At 37.1% G+C, this 25,780-nt stretch overlaps 2 protein-coding genes across 2 annotated transcripts in view; both read left to right on the top strand.

Moving 5' to 3' along the window:
- LOC144222370 (beta-defensin 110-like) overlaps window positions 1-2,131 on the top strand; it is a 6,558-nt gene extending 4,427 nt beyond the window's left edge. The window contains exon 2 of the mRNA XM_077752860.1: window positions 1,983-2,131. Coding sequence (XP_077608986.1) covers window positions 1,983-2,131 — 149 coding nt within the window. The remainder of the gene's footprint in view (window positions 1-1,982) is intronic.
- Window positions 2,132-3,192: 1,061 nt separating this feature from the next.
- LOC144222382 (beta-defensin 110-like) lies at window positions 3,193-11,784 on the top strand. The gene is given in 3 exon segments (XM_077752874.1): window positions 3,193-3,250; window positions 11,652-11,699; window positions 11,702-11,784. Coding segments are annotated over 3 exon segments (189 nt in total).
- Window positions 11,785-25,780: the final 13,996 nt, after the last annotated feature.

Genomic DNA, 25,780 nt, shown 5'->3' with positions numbered 1-25,780 from the left:
AAAAAAAAAAAAAAAAAAACCCAACATTTTGTTGAAACAATATTTCCGAAAGCAGAAAAGGGGGAATTCAAAGGCAACTGGATAACTGTAGAGCCCAAACCTGAGAGAAGATAATGAGCACTTTTTGGGCTGTTGATTTGGGGAACTATCCTTGAGTTACTGTCCAATCACTTGTAAGAAGCAAGCTGGCACACCTAACTCAGACCCAAGGCACTTTCTACTTTTCAGGATTTACTTGCACCAAGGGACAATCCATTCACTTAAACTTTCTTTCGTAAGATTTTCCCTATAGTAAATTAGAAGGGGAACATTTTCTTTTGACCTACACAGTAATCTTCTATTTCTCGGACTTTCTCCTTTTAAAATATGGGCGTGTTATAGCTAAATTGTTAATTTCTGTCATTCTTTCCTTCTTACAGCCAGAAAGAAATATCNCTAATAGTTGAATGAGTGGCTGGAGGCTTGCAAAGGTGAATACCCTCCATGATGCAAACACACAGGCCTGGGGACTACTTATATTTTGAGTTCAAAATGACAAGAAAAGGGACAATATTTTTAGAAAGGTGAAATAAGACAAAGAACGAATAAGAGAAGGGGTGGGGTCAGTTTCAGATGGAATACTGATCAATAGCATCAAGTGTGACAGTCCTTGTGTTGAGTATAATTCAGGTTTCTCTCACTGGCAAATCATTCATGGGTTTGATAATAGTAACTCCTCAGAAACTATAGAATCAATACTGACATTTCGAAGTTAGCATTCAATCTGTGCAATGTAACTATTTATTCTGCTGTAAATTGGGTCATATTCTGCATTGCTCCAGTTGTAGTGAGATGAGAGCTAATTTTAATAGAATAGCTTGTTTTATATCAGATATTTATACTGATAATATAGATAATGTAGCTCTGAGTCCAGGTATTCACTAAGAAGTATCACTACTCACCACCAACTGTTGGAAATGCAGACAGAACATATATGTAGAAAGGCCTGGCCTTTGAGGGGACTGACTAGAACACCACACCTAATTGATGGTTGTAACTAGTGGCAAAATTTATTTGTTTTCATACCACAGGTTCACAAAAATATTTGAATCTGCCTTTTGGTCAGCCATCAATATTTAGAGTCTTCCCATACCAGTTCCCCTTAATGTCACCACATGAGTAAGATAATGTGTATACGAAAAATGTACTACAACATAAGGCTTCTGAAAACACGTGGGACAGCACATATTGTGAAATATAAACTTAAAATATATTTGGCTTGGAATGAATATTACAACCTATCAGACCAATATCTCCCAATTCCCCAAATATCTCCAACTATTTTGAATATAAACATTAAGTGAAAATCAATTTCCAAATGATAAGATAAAACATGTGGTCCAGANTTTGATAAAAAAACAAAAAAAAAAAAAAAAAAACCCAACATTTTGTTGAAACAATATTTCCGAAAGCAGAAAAGGGGGAATTCAAAGGCAACTGGATAACTGTAGAGCCCAAACCTGAGAGAAGATAATGAGCACTTTTTGGGCTGTTGATTTGGGGAACTATCCTTGNTAAAAAAAAAAAAAAAAAAAAAAAAAAACCCAACATTTTGTTGAAACAATATTTCCGAAAGCAGAAAAGGGGGAATTCAAAGGCAACTGGATAACTGTAGAGCCCAAACCTGAGAGAAGATAATGAGCACTTTTTGGGCTGTTGATTTGGGGAACTATCCTTGAGTTACTGTCCAATCACTTGTAAGAAGCAAGCTGGCACACCTAACTCAGACCCAAGGCACTTTCTACTTTTCAGGATTTACTTGCACCAAGGGACAATCCATTCACTTAAACTTTCTTTCGTAAGATTTTCCCTATAGTAAATTAGAAGGGGAACATTTTCTTTTGACCTACACAGTAATCTTCTATTTCTCGGACTTTCTCCTTTTAAAATATGGGCGTGTTATAGCTAAATTGTTAATTTCTGTCATTCTTTCCTTCTTACAGCCAGAAAGAAATATCCCCACTACAGTAGCTTGGATTTGAGGAGAGAGTGCAGAAAGGGTAATGGCCGATGTAAACTTGAGTGCCAGGAAAATGAAATTAGGATTGCTTACTGCATGCGACCTGCAACCCATTGCTGCTTGCAGAAGTAAAGCTGACAGAAGACAAGAAAGAAATACACGCTCCAAGAAGAGAGGACCAGTGTTACTAAGTCTTCCCAGAATATCCTTCAAGGCTTGTGCATCTCAAAGAATTAAATAAAATTTAACATTGAGCCATTCCCAAGTGGTTCTATGTCACACATTTATCTGGTGCCTTTATACTGCATTTTTCTCTTGATTTCTTGGCACCAGAAGTAAGCAGAATTTATTTTATGGAAATCCCTCAAGAACTATAAAAAATTCTAAGTGCTTTGTGTTGGTTGACATAAATAATGTTGTGAGAGACCCCCAGGTCAAAGAAATGGAAGCAACATATCCCTGAGATGGACGCCTCCAGTGGAAATGTGCTGTCATTGTATCATTAAACACTGCTCTATAGATTATCCCATGAACATGTATAAATCCACAGGGCTTGTGAGACTAGGTATTGAGAATGTAGATCCTCCTTATGAGAGAGAGAGCTGAAGGAAGAGAAGGATCAGTATAAGAACAGAAGAGCACAGGATATCCCAGTCAGCTCCCATTTCTGTCCTTCTTTCTTATTTAGTGGAGAAAAAATGTGTATCAGGAAGTAAAAGAGGGAGTAAGGGGAAGGGAAGAATTCCATGAAGAAGAGACTATATGGAATTAAGTAGTTAGACAAAGAAAGACAGAAACTATGGCTAACGACTCAGTGGGGCTCAGCAGTCCTCAGATAATCGTGTTTGAGGAGACACAAAGCAAAAAAAGGAGGAGAGCGATCTGAAGTCTTGAGATTTACTCTGCCCGAGTTCCTCTTGCTGTTTCCTCTGAAGGGCCGCACTACCTTCCCCCACAACGCTCTCAGTCGCTGCCGATACCTCTGTATCAGATAGTTGCTTTAGAAAATGCACATTCCACTTCTTTTATGAGTTTAGGGCTACAACTTAGTTTTTGGTATTAATTCAGAATTATTCTTAAAAACACCGTCAATAGCACAACATAGTAATAAAACAGACGCTTCCCTTCCCCCAAAATGAAATTGAATATTTTCTTGTAATTTAACTAAGTAAATTGAAATTTACTGACTGGATATGTGTAAGCCAGGCCTGGACTCAGAAGCAGATGAGAAGTTAAAGAATTTACAGGCTAGTACGCTCTGAATACTTATTTCCTTCCTCTCTCCCTCCCTCCCTCCCTCCTTCCTTCCTTCCTTTCTTTCTTTCTTTCTTTCTTATTGAAGTGTAATTAACCTATAGTATTATATTAGTTTCAGATGTACAATATAGTGATTTGATAATTCTGTATATTACAAAATGCTTACCACAAGTGTAGTTGCCATCTGTCATCTATCAATGTTTTTAAATTAATGCTTATTTATGTATTTTGAGAGAGAGCGCACGCACAAGTGGAGAGGGCACAGAGCCAGGAAGAGGGAGAATCCCAAGCAGGCTCCACACTGCCAGCACTGAGCCCAATATGGGGCTCAATCAAATGAACCACAAGATCATGGCCTGAGCTGAAATCAAGAGTTGAATGCGTGGGGTGCCTGGGTGGCTCAGTCAGTTAAGCATCCAACTTTGGCTCAGGTCACGATCCGATCTCATGGTTTATGAGTTCGAGACCCACATCAGGCTCTGTGCTGGCAGCTCAGAGCCTGGAGCCTGCTTCACATTCTGTGTCTCTCCCTCTCTCTGCCCTTCCCATGCTCATGCTCTGTCTCTCTCTGTCTCTCAATAATAAATAAATGTTAAAGAATTAAAAAAGAGTCAATGCTTAACCTCCTAAGACACCCAGGAGCCCTTATTGATGTTTTCATTATGGCATTGCATTACATCTTCTAAATGTAGATTTGAGATATAAGGGTCTATGCTCATACTAAGCATTATCTATTATGGTAACATGCACAGAGAAAGAATTTTTTTTTTCTATTTAGTTTTTGGATTTACTTCCATCACAAGGAACTGTTTACTTTTCATGTTTTATTTTAATAAAAATATGACTTCCTATTATGAAGCTATTACTTGCTAAGCATATGTTGGGGCCTCACATGCATTACCTTTCACATATCTTAATAACTTGAAATAGACTTTTACTTCTCAGGTGTGTTCCTTTGTATTATAAATATCTTCAAAAGTATTTTTACAGTATTTATTTAAACAAGGTTTTCAACTCAGAACTATTGAAATTTTGATCCAATTCTTTGTTGTCCAGATATCCTATGCATTGTATGTTTAGCAATAGGATGTTTCTTAGCATCCCTAGCCTTTACCCACCAAATACTAATAGCTCTCTTTCCCCTAATTGTGACAAAAATGTCTACCTACATTGTCAATATCCCTTCTGGAGGCAAAACCACTCCAGATTTAGAACCACTAACTTATAATTAAGCACTCATTCTCACAGAAATTTCAAAATTGAAAATGGAAACAACAAAAAAATCAGTAATGTTTCTAGGTAGCACATTTTCTGTGTCTTATGAAAACTATTGGAAATTTTCATGTGTTATTACATATGGCCTAAAGATGATATATTGGTGGCCCTAGAAAACAGTCGTCCAACTTTTGAACAATAAATATATTAGCCACGTTGAGAAGATTAGTAAAATTAAATGCTTGAAATGAAAGCGTAAGTTGTGTCTTATCTAGCCAGACACCATCATTATATTAAGATCTATAATGTCGAATTGAGACACTTAATATGCTTAACATGGAACAAATAAGAATTGAGTTTTTATTGGCCATCAAGAAGTGGTAGGTGATAAAAGGCTTCCTGGCAGACATGCAAGGCATCTTGACATATGAGCTAGTCGGTACTGGTAGAGCCTCTATCCTTCAGTGCATGACAAAGAAAACCAAAACCATATATATATCTGAACCAGTCTCTCCTTCTGTGGTCCAGTATATATTCAAGCCACCAGCCTCTTTGCAGCCCAAGAAACAAATGTGACAAATTTGAATGAGAGTATAAACCTGCAGGCATCAATTATGAAATTAGTATTTTTCCCTACAGAAATCTTTTAACTGTCTGTTGTACATGATATTGACTAAACATTCTAGAAGCCCTTTTGACAAAGTTCTGCACCCTATTCCCTTAAAAAAAAAAGAAATGTCACTAATTATTCTTATTGACCTCAGAATTGTTAACAACATAAACATAAAGAAAGAAAAAAGGTAAATACTTACACATGGGAAGATTTCTAGAAACCTTCTTGTTCATGCATTGTAATGTCCACTGGGTTAATTGACAAAAAAGCTAGATAATCTTAATTAAACTTCAGTTGACCCTTGAACAACATGAGTTTGAGGTCCATGGACCCACCTCTATGTGGATTTTTTTAGATAAATACAGTACAGTACTACAAATGTATTTGCTCTTTCATATGATTTTCTCAATAGCATTTCTTTTCTCTGGCTTACTTTATTATAAGAATACAGCATATAATACATATAACCTACATAATATGTGTTAATTGACTATTTATATTATCCATAAGGCTTCCAGTCAATAGTAAGTTATACAGAGTTAGATTTTGGTGGAGTCAGAAGTTATATGTGGATTTCCAGCTGTGCCCAGGATGGAAGGTCAATGTAAGTGTCACGTTGTTTGTGGATCAACTGTAGTTGGCTCTAAAGAGCTGAAAGTTTTACATTTTTCTGTCCTTTGGGCCAGAATCAAAATTTCCATGACACTGTGTATTTCCCTTCACTTTTAGTTTTCTATGTCTGGATTAGCAGTGACCTTGATGAAATAGACACCATCAGGTGTTGGATATTTTTGTTGTAGTTAGTAGCTCAATACACACCTGAATCAGTTTAAAGCATTCTGTTGAAATGAGGTCTATCACCATCAAATTTCACACGGGACTAGAGGGGAAGATACCATGTATTAAAACCTACCCCTGAAACGGTAGGATTTATGTCACCTCAATGTCCTTGGGCAAGAATGAAATTCAATTCCAAATAGTAATTTATTTATTCAGACAACATTTGACTAATAATGGCTAGCTTCTTCCCAGGTGTGATATTATGGGTTTTTGAAGATAAAGTAAAATTATACCTCTTGCCTTTTTTTTAAGTTTGTTTGTTTGTTGAGAGGGAGAGAGAGAATGGGTGGAGAAAGGGAAGAGAGAGAGGGAGAGAGAGAATCCCAAGGAGGTTTTGTGCTGTCAGCGCAGAGCCCAACATAATGCTTAACCCCACAAACTGTGAGATCATGATTTGAGTGGATACTAAGAGCCACATGTTTAACTGACTATCACTCCAGTCATGCTAAAAGTCACACCATTCTGCATATATCTCACAATATCCATGTCTAGAATATATATATTCNCGCGAGTGCAAGTACGGAGCTCTTTACTTCTCCGCCATCTTGCCCCCTCCTAGAATATATATATTCTAAGTACTCTCCCTCATTCCTCAAAACTGCTATTCGCTTTTCATGGTGCAACTAAAAGTCACATCTTCAGTGAAATGATTGAACACACTTGTTTGGAGTCTAAGGTAACTAACTGTGAAGGCTCCCCCACCCCTTCTACTCCCTATGAAACTTTGTGCAAAGTTCTTTACTTCAATTGTTCTTATGGGTGAAATGAGAATGATTATACCTATTCCATAAGGTTAGTAGAACATTAAATCAAGCAATGCGTGCAGCCTGTTTAGTAAAGAACGTAAAATTTAACAAACACTTAATAAAGCGTAGCTTTTAATAATGGTTGTGATAGGGGCACCTGGGTGGCTTAGTCGGTTAAGCGTCCGACTTTCACTTGGGTCATGATCTCGTGGCTCGTGGATTTCAGCCCCGCGTCAGACTTTGTGCTGACTGCCAGCTCAGAGCCTGGAGCCTGTTTCAGAGTCTGTGACTCCCTTTCTCTCTGACCCTCCCCTGCTCACGCTCTCGCTCTCTCTCTCCTAGAAATAAATAAAAATATTAAAAAAAAAAATAAAGGCAAGCACTTGTAAGAATTGGGAATTAAAAAAAAAATAATGGTTGTGATAGTAGTAATAGTAAAATAAACTTTTGAAGTTTATGGCTTTTAATTTTATGCTTTGAGAAAATTTTATTTATTCCTCAGGATTGTCTTTACAAGTGATATTGTACCATTTCTCTGACGTCATTTCCCAATAAACATTGGTTTACTTTTGGAAGTGAGGAGCTTAATTATTTCATTCATGTTTGTATCTGCATCTAGAACAGGGCTGAGTACAAATAGCCAGCTACTTAAAGGTGTGTGGTATGATTCACAAGAGAAGGGATTCCCTTCATTTAATAGTAAAAGTGAAGAAGATCAGTGAATTAATAAAGGCTTTCTTTGAAATCTGACACAAACTTATAAACAACTCATACTAATGACAACAAATTTTCCTATACTAATTTTGACCTACAGAATATGTCTATATCTGATATCTCATTCGATTGCCACACAACCCTATGAAATAGACATTATTAAATACACTTTACAGTTGAAGAAATTAGTATAAGGGATAGGTCATTTGTTCAGTTGACAGAGGAAATAACTGATGGAGAGATTGAAATAAAGTCCAGAGAGCTTTTCAGTATATAACGCCAATTAAATATCTATCTCTGATACCATAGTATTTACTCAATCATTTTGTCAGTTACTTACACACTTATTGAGGGTGTATGTTTCAAGCATTATACTACAAACTATGATAAATCAGTGAACAAGGCACACAGTGGTCCTGACCTGACATAGCATTAAGACTAGAAGTTTGAGGTGCCTGGGAGGCTCAGCTGGTCTCTCATCTGACTCTTGGTTTCAGCTCAGGTCATGATCTCACAGTTCATGAGTTCGAGCCCCTCACTGGGCTCCATGCTGGCAGCACAGAGCCTGCTTAGGATTCTCTCTCTCTCTCTCTCTCTCTCTCTCTCTCTGCCCCTCCCCCCTCTCTAAGTAAATAATAAATAAAAACAAAAAATTAAAAAAGTAAAAACAACTAGAGGTTTGTCTTTACAACACAGTGTATATGTTAGTAACACTGTTTCATCTGGGTTCATTTTTAAAAATTTTTTATGTTCTATTTATTTCTGAGAGGGAGAGAGCATGAGCAGGGGAGGGTCAGAGAGAGGAGACACAAAATCTGAAACAGGCTCCAGGCCCTGAGCTAGCTGTCAGCACAGAGCTCGATGCGGGGCTCGAACCCATGAACCGTGAGATCATGACCTGAGCCGAAGTCGGACGCTTAACCCACTGAGCCACGCAGGCGCCCCCATCTGGGTTCATTTTTAAATATAAATCCAAATGGAAAATAAAAACAAGTATGAGAATAACCTGATTTTGGAAACTTATTCCTATTTTAACATCATAAGAAAAGTTTACATATTTTATCTCATTATATTTTTAAATATTTTACAAAAAAAGCCTCAATTTTATGAGGAAGTTGAAATCTAGTGGATTGAATCCTTTGCCCAATCTGTCACAGTTAATAAATACAGCATACAAGATTGAAATGTCATACTATCTGATTCTGAAAGACCATACTCTTTTAAACGTATTTTAGAACCTTCTGACTTACCTATGGCCTTGCTCCTACCTTGATTTAAACTTGAACCCAGTAAGAGTAGACATCATCCAAAATAGCTCCTCCTACTTTCTTTATTTTTTAATTTTTTTAATGTTTATTTTTTAAAGAGAGAGAGAGAGACAGAGCATAAGCAGGAAAAGGGTAGAGAGAGAGGGAGACCCAGAATCCAAAGCAGGCTCCAGACTGAGCTGTCAGAAGAGCCCCGCATGGGGCTTAAACTCATGAGCCTTTGAGCCAAGCCATGAGATTATGACCTGAGTCACCCAGGTGCCTTTTTTTTTTTTTAATGTTTCCCCCTCCTACTTTCAACTCAGCCTCGCTATTTGCATCATGAGGTTTGCATCATGAAGTAAACAGAGGAGTCATCTGCAGAGAAGGTATTTGCTAGGAGATGGGGAGATATATGTTAGATATTTCTCCCAGGAGGAAGAACTCCTACCCCTCCCCAGAGCTTGGGAAAAATAACGTTTCGCAAAATGCATGAAGGCCACTGAGCTTTTAACCACTAGTTCCCCAAGAGAGTTGTTCTGTCCATGTGTATGCAGGACTTGTTACAGGGTGGGGTCCACAATAGACCTATAGCATATTTGTAGCATTTCACTCTTGTCCAGATTATCACAAACCTGTCCAATATATATAGTCTTTATCAGTCCTCCACCAAGTGTTTACATATCTCCCTTTTCATGAAAATTAGTTACCGTAGACTCATTTCTCCAGCGATATTTAAAATGTGCAGAGGTATTTATAGATAAAAGAGACATTATCTGTCTTTCCTCCAGTCATTCATTTTCATTTTTATTTTATTTTATTTTTAAAATTTACATCCAAGTTAGCATATATTACAACAGTGATTTCAGGAGTAGATTCCTTAAAGCCCCTTATCTATTTAGCCCGTCCTCATTTTTATTTTTATGTGGATTTATCAATGAGTTTTAACCACCTCACCTAAGTAAGCACTCATGGATGATATTGCATAGCACTGTACAGTATATAACATATTACATAACCCATTTTCACAACAACAATGTGAGGTTGTGTTATTTTCTTTTACAGTTTTCACATCATATAGCTGTGACTTTAAAATGTCATCATATTTGTAAATAACTAAGAAGGGCTAGGAGCAATTTGGTCCTGCAAGATTTTTATTTCCAGATCATGCAGTTCTATGTTTTCATGATTTAAAACATGTATACTCTTTAAAATAATGAGAAAGTAAAAACAACGGTAGTATATTTTAATGTTACAGATGATCACTTTAAACCCATCTTTCTGTCTTCTGAATTTAACATATCTTAAAAGTCAACAGGGATTTTGTGGGTTGACAAGATATTAGAGTCTTGGGAATGTTGATTAGCTTAAAAAGTACCTATCCCAGCAAAAGTTGAAAAAAAGTAAAATGTAACCACGGATGTGCTCTTCTCTACTTTTAGTTATGTCAAATGTGGGTCTGAACTTTAGATTTCACCAAATTTACTGGTGACCAGCGATTCCGTCATTGTGAATTAGCTTCCCATCCCCAAAGGAGATACATGTATTCACGTGTCAAAACCTTCCTGACAATCCCTTGCATTTTACACTTAACCTCCTCTTCTTTTCTACTAGCTTTATTAACAATAAAGTTAGTCCATTTGAAGTATTTTCTACATTCACTACATTTGATGTTTCTGACTAGTTCCTAACCAAATGCTTAGAGAATAGCAGGTGCTCAAACACCTGCTATGTGGAAATGAAACACCATTCTGAATTTCATTTAGGTTTTATGCAGACCATTAGGTTCTACAAGTTAACATTATATAATTTTAATGTAAATTCTATTCAGTTTATTCTCTAAATTTTAATAAAATTATTTTGATTTGTTTTTCCTGACACACACATGCAAAATTTAATATTCCAAATATATTTTCAATAGCTATGTTTATTATATTCTGTCATGAAGTTAGATGGAATGACATCCAAGATAAGTAAATACTATGATAAAATGGGGGGGGGCAGAAATAAACTTAACACCCAAGTCTCTTTTCTAAAGGCTTTAGTTGCAGTACAATAGAATAATTCAGAAAAATAAAATCCTAACTAACTAAAATATTTGCTTCCATTTACTGTAGTATAATGTATGAACCCAAAGCTGTGAGTTTGGGATCTCAGGATTTCCCTCTTTGCATTGTCTTAGGTGATTCACTGCAAACTAGATTAACATGAGGATTCTTTTTTTACGAAATAGCTCCTGTATAAAAAAAACCTGTGTTCCTATGTGCATATCTAATGTGATTTTTTTCTTCAATAAATTATCAGTAAGTATTTTCATCTCTACTTTATTACTATTATCAGAACATACTGGGTAGGAGATAACAAAGAATCAGAAGAAATCGTAACTATCATATACAATTGACATTCTTGCCACAAGAATAAATATATAGTAACTCATGTTTAAGAAAAATGCATATAATTAAGTACTAAGTTATGTTATTTATTCATTCATTATTACTGCAGGCTTGTGAAAGGGATATATTCATTTGCTCTAATATAATGAAAAAATTTCAATTTAGAGTAAAATCTGGAATGAGAAGAAAGCATTGAACAAATGATACTGTGAAGAGGCAAACAGAGTAAGCTTAAAAAATTGAAAAAAAAACCATGAAAATAAAAATGATAGGTTCTGAAAGACCTACAAACATCATCTTAGTGAAAGTGTGGGAGAGCAAATCTAGTCTTAATAAAATAAGAAAAAAAGATAGGAAAGCAGGAGCCCTCAGGAACCAGCTAAAGGTGAGGACTGATATGAGCTGAAAGATAAGGACATTCACATTTGTGCCAGTAAAATGTTTGTAGCTCAGTCCTTTTCTGCAACAACTGCTGAATTGTCCTATTTAGCTACCTGACATACCAGACCTTCCGTCTCCCACACACAATGATCTCATGACCAGAACAGTTTGTTTGTCTTCCCTAGGTAAGAAGACTCCCAAGTGAAAAATGAGATTGATGACTTTTGATGTCTTTCCTGATTTCAGCCAGTAGTAACTTGGAGCCAAAATATAGATGTAAGAGATGTGAAAAAGTGAAGGAATATGTAAAACATTTTGTGATGATGATGAGTATGATTATGGATACTGCATTAAATGGAGAAATCAGTGCTGCATATGAACTCCGGAAAACAGAAGTGCTATTGAGCATCGAAGTCTGGAACAGAGATGCATCTTACTTATTAAACAGTGGGTAGAAGGAAAAACGTTTGCAGCAATTAATAGAAGTATTCCCTTTTAAATCCTCAGTACCACTGTTTATATAAATAAAAATAATTTAGTTTGCATTCTGCCGATTCATTACCCACTTTCTTTGAATTTCAGATGGATTAAGGTATTAATTAAACAGAGGATCAGACTCTAATTGTGCTTAAAATCTCATTATGGCCGTGTTGCCAACCAGATATTCATGCTGTTTATCTGAGTTGCTCTGTTCCCTCTCTAAATATACATATAGGACTTGCCAATTTTACTATGAAAATCATGGTTATCTTCATATATGCTTTTTTCCAGACCAAAATCTCTCCATATATAGTTTTAATTCTTTCTTAAAAGAAAATGCATGTTTTCGCTCTTTCAAATGTGAACCCTTCCAATCTTGGCTTACCTACTGATTTTTTGTATGCTTTTAACCAATTCCTATGAGGTGACAATTTGAGACAAAACAGTTTAGTTAGTTCCCTCAAGGGAAAAAAGTAGTTCCCCCAGTAAGGCAATGAAATACTATTCATTGTACTGCAGAGGGATAAATGAGTTTTTGGAGAGAGAGCTTTCCTGTTGTCTGTGCAGTCATTTAATCAAATAAAATCCTAAAAGGAAGCTCAGTAATTGTTCAAACAATTTAGGACATTGTTTGGCTGACTCAACGGGATGCTCCCAAAGAATACATGAGATTGAAGGGATCCGTAATTTTATTGGAGAAGGAATTGGAATGGCACAAGCAATGCAGAGCCTTGTGCAAGACAGCTCAGTAAGTTTTTTTTTTCNTTCCCACCAACAGTGTAGGAGGGTGCCCGTTTCTCCACATCCTCTTAGCATCTAGAGTCTCCTGATTTGGTCATTTTAGCCACTGACTGGTGTGAGGTGGTATCTCAGTGTGGTTTTGATTTGTATTTTCCTGATGATGAGGGACACTGAAAGCAGCTCAGTAAGTTGATGAGTGAACCTGACTAGCTACTCCGAACACCTATCTCCAAGGTCCGCCATGAAATCTAGCAGGATTAGCTTTGTTTAAAAAGACGATGTTAGAGAAATTTAGATGTTAGAGAATTTCACTTTTCAAAAGCAGCTCCCAGACCGTGCAGCCGACACACACGTCGACAACTTGGGAAATGTGCTGTGCCTAGGAAAGATGAAGACATGGAAAGGAATGACTGTATGGTAGCAAAAATGAGGACTCACCTGGCCACCTTGAGGACCATATTATTTGCCCTAGAGATCTTTGCTGAGGAGAGGGTGGCTTCTGTATTTACAGAAATTGTGCTGCTGGGGGAGCCAAGGATGAGTAGGTGGCATTTAGTGTAACAAGAGTTTATTATTGTATGGTACACCTGTGTGCTTACAACTGTTTTGGCTACTCTACCTGACATATTTAAGTTATATTGTACACATATATTGTTTACATAGTAACACATATTATGACTTCACTTAATCAAGACACAATGGATGTCTGGACTGGTATGTTTAGAAAAACACCATTGCTTTTGTGAAAGTGCAGTAACTCTTTGAAGATAACACTAACAAAGAATTAAACGTTTTTCATACTTAGTAAGCCCTTATAGGTAAGAAATCTGTGTTTCTTTAACAGAATATGATATGAGAAGGAATGCTTTTTATCTTTTTTTCTTAAAGTTTTTATTTTAGAGAGAAAGAGCACATGAGTTGGGGAGAGTGGCAGAGGAAGAGAAAGAGAATCTTAAACAGTCTCCACACTCAGCATGGAGCCCGAGATGGGGCTTGATCCCATGACCCTGGGATCTTGACCTGTGTGGAAATCAAGAGTGGGATGCTCAAATGACTGAGCCTCCCAGGCACCCTAAGAAGGAAAGTCCTTAATTCTTTTCTACTAAGAAATTTTCTATCATGAAATGTGTTTTTTTTTAAAGTAGCATTCTGTTCCATAAGATCAGAATTCCTTGAGATAATGTAAACAGGTTTATAGGAATATTTATACTGCTGAATTGCAGAAGTAATTACTTTGTATCTTGAATTATAATACTCCAGGCATCAATGGATCATTAGATTAATACCATTACTATCACATTTATTTATATTCTACTCTTGCTGGACATTGTACCTAGTTGGAAAAAATTTTGGATATAATTTTTAGCACCATATGCTTCTCCATGGTGATAGCTCACAGTTAGAAAAAAATCAATTTACCTGTTTCTTTTCTTTATTATTGTTTTATTATCAGTGGACCAATTCCTACTAATTGAGCATTTTCTTCTGTGTACTTTGAAAATATCATATCCACTAGTGACCTAAGTATTATTTGCACTACCCTTCTAACTGTGAGTTAGCAAACATGAACTATTGGGACCTCATCAAGATAAAAAGCTTCTGCACAGCAAAGGAAACAGATTTTGTGAGTACTGAATGTAATACTTCATAGGAGAGCTACTTTTTCATAAGATTTCTGTATCTAGGAGTTATACTTTCAAATTGGTTGTGTTACTAGTCATACCTCTCCTGAACTGTTTAAGTAATATACATAAATAACAGTGCATAAGTAATTTTTATTTAAAATTTTTTGTGATTGATGATTTATACTTAATATGTGCCCTGATCTACCACCACTTCCTTGAAAATTCTTTAGTGTATGCTCAATAAATAACTATTAAATGAATATTTACTAGAGATGCATTGATTTTCTGTCAAATGATCCTGAATTCTGTCTTTTTTATTTACCAGTAAGAATATGTAACTGATTCAAGTTCCTTAGGTTTGATGTAGTCCTATCTTCTAGTTTTTATATTCTAGGTTAAAAATGTGTTGTGAAGAATTCTTAGGCAAGTTTTCTCATCACTTTGGATCTCACTTTCCTAACCTGTAATATAGAGGGTTTCTCTCTAAACATCCTCTTATGCTTCCCTATTCATGATTCTGTGACTTGTTTTTAATGTGATCCTTTAATTGTCTCCATAGTTTAGTCCTTTTCAGATTTGTGATTCGATTTTAAAAGTCACTTCTAAGGAAACAACCACATTTTTTTCCCCTAAACTAGGTAGTTCAGATAGAAAACCTAGAAATGGGCCCATGACTACATGGCCAACTAACCTTCGACCACGCAGGAAAGAATATCCATTGGAAAAATGTCCCTTCAACAAATGGTGTTGGGAAAACTGGACAGTGGCATGCAGAAGAATGAAACGGGACCACTTTCTTACATTTTTATACACAAAAATATATTCAAAATGGATAAAACACCTAAATGTGAGACAGGAAACCATCAAAATCCTAGAGAACACTGGCAGTAACCTCTTTGACCTTGGTCATAGAGATTTCTTACTAGACAGTTTGTCAGAGAACTATTGCAAAAATAGTTCATGTTTGCAAGGGAAATAAAAGCAAACATGAACTATTGGGACCTCATCAAGATAAAAAGCTGCACAGCAAAGGAAACAATCAACAAAACTAAAAGTAAACTGATGGAATGTGAGAAGATATTTGCAAATGACATGTCTGATAAAGGATTAGGATCCAAAATCTATAAAGAACTTATCAAAGTCAACACTCCCAAAAACAAATAATCTAGTTAATAAATGAGCAGAATACATGAATAAACATTTTTTCAAAGAAGACATCCAGATGCCCAAAGACACATGTAAAGATGCTCAACATCACTCGTCGTCAGGGAAATACAAATCAAAATCACCATGAGATCACCTCACACTTGTCATAATGGTTAAAATTAACAACAGAGGAAACAACAGGTATTGGTGAAGATGCAGAGAAAAGGGAACCCTCTTGCACTTTTGGTGGGAATGAAAACTTGTGCAGCTATTCTGAAAATCAGTATGGATATTCCTCAAAAAGTTAAAACCAGAACTATCCTATGATCCAACAACTGGTTTAGTAGGTATTAATCCAAAGGATACAAAAATACTGATTTGAAGGGAGAAATTCACCCTGATATTTATAGCACCATTATCAACAATAGCCAAATTATGGAAAGAGCCCAAATGTCCATTGGATGGTAAATGGATAAAGAAAATGTGGTATATATACAAAATGGAATATTACCCAGCCATCAAAAGGAATGAAATTTTACCATTTGCGAAGACGTGAATGGAGCTAAAGTGTATTATGCTAAGTGTAATAAGCCAGTCAGAGAAAGACAAATACCATGTGTGGAATTTAAGAAATGAAACAGATAAACAGAGGGTAAAAAAGAGAGAGAGAAAGGCAAAAACAGAGAGAAAGCATAAAACAGACTCTTAACTATAGGGGAAAGAATGAGGGCTGCTGGAGGAAGGTGGGTGGGGAATGGATTAAATGGGTGATGGGCATTAAGGAGGGCACTTGTGATAAGCACTGGGTGCTATATGTGAGTGATAAATCACTAAATTCTACACTCGAAACGAATATTATACTATGTGTTAACTAACTGGAATTTATTTAAAAAACTTGAAACTACAATAAATAAATGAATAAATAAATAAAATTATATAGTTCAGGGACTTGGGAGTCTAATCTAACAAGAGTAGCTATGTAATAAAAAGGATGGATTCAGTGCTCTAAAGGATTAGGCACCAGCAACTGTGTGTCATATATACACACACACATATAAGAATGGTAAAGGGGGATAAAAAAAACATATGCTTTGTTCCCTCTACTCTCACACACACATATGTACACAGATGTAAATACACAAGACTGCCCAGATTCAGGTCACGTTTTGGCAAATATGAATTTCTTTTAATGTTGTAAAAGAAAACCAATATCTCTCTTCCTGGTAGCAATTCAGTGGGCATGGCTCTCAAAACCTCCACGTTTTCCTTTCCTATACTTGCTGATTTTTCCAAATAATGCCCTGGAAAGGCTACAAGATGATCAAAAATCCTTCACTGCCACAGAAGCCAAAGTATTTTAGTAACTCTCTACCTTTGGCTGCCAGGCAGGGGCTGGTGTCATGCAGGTACTTTCATTAGAGATCTTTAAAATCAACCATTATTACCTTGCACAGTTGCATCATGGTTCTGTTTGAACTTCTGCTTTACCACAAAGTCTATTTCTTCACCGCCATATGGTAGATCAGCTTTAGGATACTCACTGGCAGTTTGAGCCTAAATTATTTAATACGAAATGCCAATGCTGTAGCATATAATAAGAAATTATATTCTTGGGCATATTAGTCATTTGTGTTGGCCTCACAAGTGCCCATTTCCCCCATTTACATGGGAAGCCAAGCTGTAAGGAATTTTCCTTTGATAAGAAAAGTCCAAAGTTAGACCCCTTTCCTTATCTTTTTAGGGGCTGTCTCATGTAAATGTCCTGGCTTTTAAGTAGATTTTCTTTCCACATTCATGCTGGAGACTTCATATCATTGGGCAAAATTATACTTTGAGTATTAAAAAAGAAGAAACCCTCAGAGATTTCTGGTTCTGGTAACATGGCCGATGGAGAGGGAATTCAGAACCTTTACTGAAGAGCTAGAAGTTTTAGACGAAGCACAATTTTAAAATTGTTACTACTTGTGTTCATCAGAATGAGCTAACTTTACATACTAGACAAAAGAGGAAACCAAAGGCTAGAGTGACAAAGGCCAGAGGTGAGGCAGCACAGCGTAGGTGGAGGCAGGGAAAGTCCAACGAACCCAGTAAGGTCTTGCTCTTCTACAACTAGGTTGTGAGAGGCATGATCATAGTTCTATACAAGGCAGAGAACTGGAAAAAACGCCGTTTATGATAGTGACATGAAACGTTACAGTTGTCACACTGAGGATGTGTAGGAAATGAAGAATGCCTAGATATCGCATTTGGGGACCTTGAAAAATGAGTCATTAAACTGGTCAGGAGATAAGAGCCTAGACTCTAGTTAGAGCCGCAATGGTAGCAATAGAAGCAGGGGGAGAAGTGACCCCTCATCTGAGAAGATCAAGTACAAAATCACCGAAATAATAATGACAGAGCCATAAACACACAACAAAGTAGGAAGTAAACTCACAAGGTGGTCAAGACTGGCTAGCCACTTCAAAGGAGAACCTAACTGCCATCAAGCAGAACACGGAAGCCACAGAAGGACCTTGTGGAGGACAGAGGAGACCTGTGAGCTGATGTCCCAAAGTTGAATGTCTATGATTCAGAGACAGGTTATCCAACAAATATCACCCACATGGTTCCAATTTCCAAAGGTAACTAAGCTAGCTGGGAAGATAGTTTAAAAAACAAGAGTGATTAAGTTTTTTCAATGAAAACTGGAGATTCAGGGATCAAACACTTAGAACCACTACCCAGCAGACTGCCAAGGAATTCTTGAAAACCACTAAGCTTTGGATGACACAGTGAAGGTTCTCTTTAGTTTTTCTGAGGTATGTAGGGGAAGTTTTTCAGCTGTCATCCTGCTTAGTAAGCCACAGATTCAATAATCTTCTAAGATTCAGTAAACTAAACTGTGAGCCACATGAATAAACTATAAATATGGATATGTCTCTTTTCCCAAACTCTAGAGAGCTTTATATATATATAGTATATATATATATATATAATATGGATAAATAAATATGGATATNAACCACAGCTGCTTTCAGAATTTATTTCTAACATTTTCCTTCTTTTTGGCACACATTTCTGCATATAAGAATAACACCCTATAAAAGGGCATTCTTGAAGTTCTGTCCAGGTTACTATGTATGAACCAAGTAATAGGGCTGATAAAAAATCCAAGATTAATTCAGCAGGACGGATCTAAATTTGTGACTGAATATTAGGATTGAAAGAGTTGGGAGCTAACCCTAAGATTATGGTCAAAACAGTAATCCTTTAACTTTTAATATCTTTAACCCTTACCTGAAATAGAAACTTAAATTAAATTTTTTAATGCTTATTTATTTTTGAGAGAGAGAGCTACAGAGTGCAAGAAAGGGAGGGGCGAGAGATAGAGGGAGACACAGAATCTGAAGCAGGCTCCAGGCTCCAGACTCTGAGCTGTCAGCACAGAGCCCGACGTGAGGTTTGAACTCATGAACCACAAGATCATGACCTGAGCTGAAGTCAGATTCAACCATCTGAGCCACCCAGGCATCCCGAAACTTAAATTTAAATCACTATTTTATTTTCACTAGTAATATCTGTTCTCCACTATCAATTCTTGTTAAGGGTTATCCTTTGCATCTTATAAGGAAAAAATCTGAAGAAATCTGTACCCTTCTCCAATTGATTTATCCCCCCTCCGAACCTCCAAACTGCCACTCACTTCACTGACTGAAGGGGAGGGTCTAACTGGAGAATTTCATTTTCCTAAAAACTGTGTAACCAAAGCCCATGTTTATATTCCTGCCACTGTTTCAACTTCCACTACAACAAAAACTGATAATTGATGAAACAATAATTGTCATTGCACCAGGGTACCTCTGCTCTCCCCTTATCACCACACCCCGGGGAGGTCTCTTCACAGGACACCTGTGTGAGAGGACCAGAAAGACAACCCTGTTGGGCGAGTGCCTGCTTAGACATGTGCGCAAGGGCCTCCACACTCCGTGTGCTCCACAGACCAAAGGCATGTTCACCGTGAGAGAGCTTGTAAGCAATGGAACATCTCTGCCCTGCTATCTGCTGACACAGAACATACTTTCCCACAAGAACCCAGGGTATTCACGAGCACATTCAAGTTCAAGAGACACAACCTTAACAACACACCAGAATTGCATCCATCTACCAGTCAATCTCTATGTCATCCCTCCCTCTCTCTTCCTCCTTTTTCTTCTCCCTCTCTTTCCTCTCAAGCATTTATTCCCATCCCTCAACTAACCTGTAATTTCTCCGTGGTGGAATGTTTAGGTTTGTTTTTTATTCCGGTGTGTCAGATGGCAACATTATTGGAGGATATCAGTGTCCCCTAAAGTGCACATGTCTCATGAGATAAAAGGAAAATGTTCTGCTCTAAACTCCCACATGGCTCAGTATAACATATTGTCTAACTGTTCCTTAAGAAAGCACAGGGAGTTCAACCCAAGGCAACCAGAAGCGAGGAGGAGAGGACAGACACTTAATGATCAGTGATCTGGCAATAGGTTAAAATGTCAGGCACAAGCTCTCCTCATCTGTGGTCAGATCTTAGAGGTAGGAGTTTAGGCAGGTCCCAGAGAGGAGAACTGAGTAAAACCATGAAGGAGCAAAGTGCAGGGAGAACAATGGAGACGCAGCTGACGCTTTATCTAAACCACCATCTTTTCCCTCAAAGACCACTGAAGTGGTCTCCAAAATTACCACCCTCCCTGCCCTGGCTCCTGCTCCCTTCCAAACAGTTCTACTCTGAGCCAAAGGGAACTCATAAGCTCTTAAATGGATTCCAACAAACATATAATAAAATCCATCACTTAAGTGTGGCCTATAAAAGCCAGATGAGACCGATGGCCTCCCACTCCCTGACCTCCCCTGCTACTGCTCACGCCATCCCTCACTGAGCGCCAGCTCATTGGCCTGCTTTTCGTTCCTCATGCACATTCTGCTGCCAGGAATATCTAACTTTGTCTCTCTGCAAGAGATGCCATGTGTAGGCCACCCTCTTTTCAGGACGGTAGAAGTCATCCTTGACCACTCATTACAGTGCCTCTCACGATAGTCTCTCTCTCCTAACACTCTTAAACTTGTGCAGAGCAATTCAATCTGAAAATTAAGTATCAGGTACGGTTGTGACCAGGCTTATCTTGCCTACTGATGTATCTGAGTCCTGAGTTCTACAAATGCATAGTAAGAACTCAGGAACTTTTAACGTTATGAATGACTACCTTCTTTGTCAGCTTTGTGCACTATCTCATCTAACATGCAGTAGAAATCAATAAATTTGATATTAAAATCATCATTTAATAGATGAGGAAACTGGACTTCAAAAAGATCACTTAGTAAAAGCATGCCTGAGGCTCAACTCCAGGTTTTGCTAACATCAAATAGGCTCATTCTAACTCTGAAAATCAGGCAGTCTAGTCGAGGGGTACCAAATGGAGGTGATTTGTCAGGGGTATGGATAACCAGAAGTAGAGAACGGTATACCAGAAAAATACTTTGTAAATCTTGTTTCTTCATTACTGAGAGTCTGTGGGCCAGTTTCCAAGGATGTGAACATATGGTTCACAGTTCTCTGTATTCTTCAGGTTGGTTTCAGCTCCTAAAAATGCATTCTTACTGTGTGTGGCTTCGTATTAGATTGCTGGAGCACAGTAAAACATAGAGGGTCAGAAAGCAAAGGGAAGAAGCATTAATTTACGTCAGATCAATATTCATCTTTGTCATTTATCTTCACATCATCTATACAGGTGACTAATTTTATTCCCAATACCCCTAATAAGGCTGAGACTCAGAATGGAAACAACCCTTTGCACAAGGGCTACGTGGCCAGAAAGTAGTAAAGTGGCATTCACACTGAGGTCAGTCGGTCCACACTAGTACACAGTCTCAGTTGAGGACTTGGACATGGCCACTGAGGGGTCTTCATGTTTTCCTGGGCTTGGTGGGGAGAGAAATCTGCTTTATTCTGCATTGCAGAAAGGACTTAAGTATAACAAAGGCAGTGGTGAGACTGTACAAAGGGAAGAGATGATGTAGATGAATTTACTGTGACAAGAGCTGAGCGTGACTAAGTTAGTGGTATCATGAGGCACCTGGGTGGCTCATTTGGTTAAGGGTCCACCTCTTAGTTTTGGCTCAGATCAGGATTTTCGTGAGTTCAAGCCCCACGTTGGGCTCTGCGCTGGCAGCACACAGCGTGCTTGAGACTTTCTCTCTCCCTCGTTCTCTGCCCTTCCCCCACTTGCACTGTGTCTATCTCAAAATAAATAAATAAACTTAAAAAAAAGAACAAATCGGTGGTATTAGACCTGTTTAAGCATAAGAAAGGTTTGAGGAGATTCATTTAAAGGTGCAAATTTCTGAACCACACCTCNATATATGTATATTAATGTTTTGTTTATTTTTGAGATAGAGAGAGAGAGGAGAGAGAGTGGGTAAGAGGCAGAGTGAGAGGGGAACAGAGGATTGGAAGTCGGCTTTGCGCTGACAGCAGCGAGCCTGATGTGGGTCTTGAACNTTCTTTCTTTCTTTCTTTCTTTCTTTCTTTCTTTCTTTCTTTCTTTCTTTCTTATTATCCCAATGTTTCTAAAGATTATAGTATTCAGAGAAGCAATGATTCAGCTAATTCTTTTGCTGTTTCTGGGCATGAGTTCATCTTTTATTTTTAGTCAGTCAGTCAACTACCATTTACTAAAGGTTAATAACTTTAGTTCCACACTATAAACAGAGACGTAAAGAAATTAAAGAAATTCAGTATTGTCTTTTCAGAGATTTATTCCTTCACAAGCTCATTGATTCTAGTGTAGCAGGTAAGAAGACCTTGGGTTCAAGAATCAAACTGCTTTAGAGTCTAATGTCAGCAATGGTTAATTACTAGTGCAGGGACTTTTTTAATGTTTATTTATTTATTTATTTATTTATTTTTGAGAGAGAGAGACAAACAGTGTGAGAGGGCAAGGGGCAGAGAGAGAGGGAGACAGATAATCTGAAGCAGTCTCCAGGCTCTGAGCTATCAGCACAGAGCCCCACATGGGACTCGAACTCGCAAACCAGGAGATCGAACTCGCAAAACATGAGATCAAACTCCCAAACCATGATATCATGACCTGAGCTGAAGTTGAATGCTTAACTGACTGAGCCACCCAGACGCCCACTAGTGCAGGTACTTTAACAGGCTACTAAATGAATGCCTCTAAGCCTTGTTTACCTCATTGTGCAATGAAGATAACTACTTCATAAGGTTGTTGTTATGTTTAGCTGAGATGATAAATGTAAAATGTTCAGGCATTAACTTACATTTAGCAAATGTTCAATACATATTCATTATTATTTAACAGTGAAAATGAAGCCTTTTGTTAAATGTAAATCATAAAATGAAAGTGGACTTGTAAAGGATATCCTTTGTGTATAGTCTACCAATTTTTCCAGAAAATTTCTCTCATGGCTCTCCTTTACGCAAGCCATATGTGGAAGGGTAAATCATAATTACTTTTTAAAGCTTAGGAAGACAGAACATCAGTTTGTTTTCCCCTCGTCATCTTCCATACCCACAAAAAGGGAAAGAAATGGATAACAACTCTGTGAATTGGTCTCTCATCTCTTAGAATTAGAAATTGAACTGTGTATTCTGACATTCACGTTCTCAGAAGTGCCATTTTCTAAAATTTTCTTAGTTGGATAAATGATAGATATTACAATTGCTACTATAATTTTATTTCAACCTCCATTCAGCAAGTATGTATTAAATGACTATTCTATCCTAAACGTCGCTGTGTAACTGTCAAAATCCCTACCCTCATGGAGTTTCCATTCCAGTGAGAAGTAGCAGTTAATAATAATAGTAGCATAATAGCTGTTAATAGTAATAATAATAATACCATACTATATGAGTAAATAATAAAAAAGCCACTAATAAATCAAGCTAATTTCAAATAAAAGCAAATGTGGAACACTAAAAATATTGGAATAAAGTAAGGGTCACTATTGTTAGAATAGACACCAAAAAAGCTTTCAAAATATGATAAGATGACATATAAAGTGGAGACAAGAATAAGACAAATTAACTGTGATTCTGGGTAAAAAGGTGAAGAATTGAAATATGTGATTGAAATGCTTAATAATGAGTCCTAAATATCACATATCGATACATAAAATACACACAGAAACACACACATCCAAAATCCTTCTGAAGAAAAGAGAATATTACTGTTGGGTGAGTTTAAAGTAACATGTATTCAGTGAGGAGATAAGTCTTCATCTAAGCAAAATTAGAATTGACCCAGAGAAGTAGATCATATGCAAAACATGTGAAATGAATATTAATGACTCTTGAGTTTATAAGCCATAACGTAAAATTCACTCAGATGTAAGAAGATGAGGCAAATAATAACATGTATCACAGTAGATAATCAATACTCTGTTTTCAAAATTAAAATGTAAAACTTTGATCACTACCTTAATTTCCTTGTAGCAGGATTCTCTTACAGAGGCTTTTCTTTCCAGGAAGCAACCGTATTCTACCCAACACTGCTCAGTTGGGTTCATACATGAAAAACTGAGCCCCGAATGCCATGTGGCATAGTTTTTTAAAATATATTTTCTTCTTCTTTGTCTCCATATATGGTAACACACACAAACATGTAGTCTGATTAAGTGTTTTCATGTTAAAAGGTCATGAGGGATGTTGTCATGTATGAGCATAGCCATGTTACCTTGAGGATATTTTTTTCCTTAGGGAGAGGACTGTACTGCATCCTTAGTGTGAGATAGCCCACTGATACATAATACCAGAAGTAATAAGCATATTCTGGTAGTTTACAGAATGTCATTGGTCCATAACCAGTAACTTAAGTGATAGTCTAATAAACAGCTATTAGGAGGAGGCATCAGTAACAACAAGAAATATGTTTTCATTAAACATCTTAAGCATTGTTTAAGCAATGGTTACCGGATATAGTTTCAGATTAATATTTTTAAATCACTATATAGGTGTAATTTTTTAAAAAGATGATTCTCGAGTAATGGGGTAGTACAAAAATATGTTTGATAAACTATAAATTTGCCCTCCAGATCAAGACAGAGTACACAAACCAACAGATACTGGATAACATTATCCCATACGANCCCTCACTCATGTTCTGTCTCTCTCTGTCTCTCAAAAATAAATAAAAACATTAAAAAAAAAAAAGATTGGCTTAAAATTTAAGGTTTTTTTTAATTTTTATTTTTTAATTTTAAAATTTAAGATTTTAAATTTTAAAAAATTTAATAGTTTATTTATTTTTGAGAGATAGAGAGAGAGAGACAAAGTATGAGCAGGAGAGGGGCAGGGAGAGAGACTGATACACATCATCAGAAGCAGGATCCAGGATCTAAGCTGTCAGCACAGAGCCTGACACTGGGCTCGAACTCAGAACCATGAGATCATGACCTGAGCCGTCATGGATGCTTAACCAAGTGAGCCTCCCAGGTGCCCCCAGTGTAACTCTTAACAATAGAGAACAAACTGACAGTTACGTGGTGGGGGTGGGATGGTTATATAGGCCATGGGGATTCAGGAGTACACTGTTTGTGATGAGCACCAGGTGTTCTATGCAAGTACTGAATCACTACATAGTACACCTGAAACTAATATTAAACTGTATGTTAACTAACTGGAATTTGAATACAAATTTAAAAATAAATAAATATATAAAATTTATACCATTGCCTTTCACACCCATTTATGGCTTAATATAGAACAATAGCTACAAGTTGCACCAGAGTTCTTCATGAGAACTTGTTTTTCACTCATTCTCAGTGAGAATTCATGATAGGCCATGGTCTCCTCTATGCCTAGAATGTCAAGGGAGACTTGGACTTGGTTGTAAAGACATTTGTTGGGATGAAAGGAAAAATCAGTTTCTGCTATTCTCCAAATTTTCTCTAGATTCTCCAAAAATAATTTCCTAGGAGTGTTTTCTCTACAAAGTCCCTGCATAATAATAATGGTGTAGAGTGTGGGCTCTAAAAATAGACCATGTTCAGTTTCAGTCTCACAACTTACTAATTAGTGGTTGACTTTAGGTAAGTTACTTAAGTCTCTGTATGTCAGTTTCCTTGTATGTGAACATGGGGCTAAACATTACTCCCACTCTCCAGGACTTTAATGAGATTTAAACACACTCTACTTGTAAATTACGCAGACCAGAGTCTTGCACAGAATAAGCATTTAACAGATGTTTTCAAAGTGCAGCAGAATCAGACAGGACAGAGAGGCTAAGCTTCGGGGACTCATGGCTTCTAAATGTATGAACCAGCAATAATTGTTACAGTTTGCATAAGAACTTTTTATAGTGGAAAGAAGTAGAAATTGTAGCAGAAGATCCAGCCACTGACATCTATGCAATC

This window comes from Crocuta crocuta, unplaced genomic scaffold (genome assembly GCF_008692635.1).
Source record: "Crocuta crocuta isolate KB4526 unplaced genomic scaffold, BGI_CrCroc_1.0 scaffold291, whole genome shotgun sequence".
NCBI lineage: Eukaryota > Metazoa > Chordata > Mammalia > Carnivora > Hyaenidae > Crocuta > Crocuta crocuta.
The sequence above is the reverse complement of the archived record's forward strand: the minus strand, read 5'-3'. Positions and strand labels throughout refer to the sequence as shown.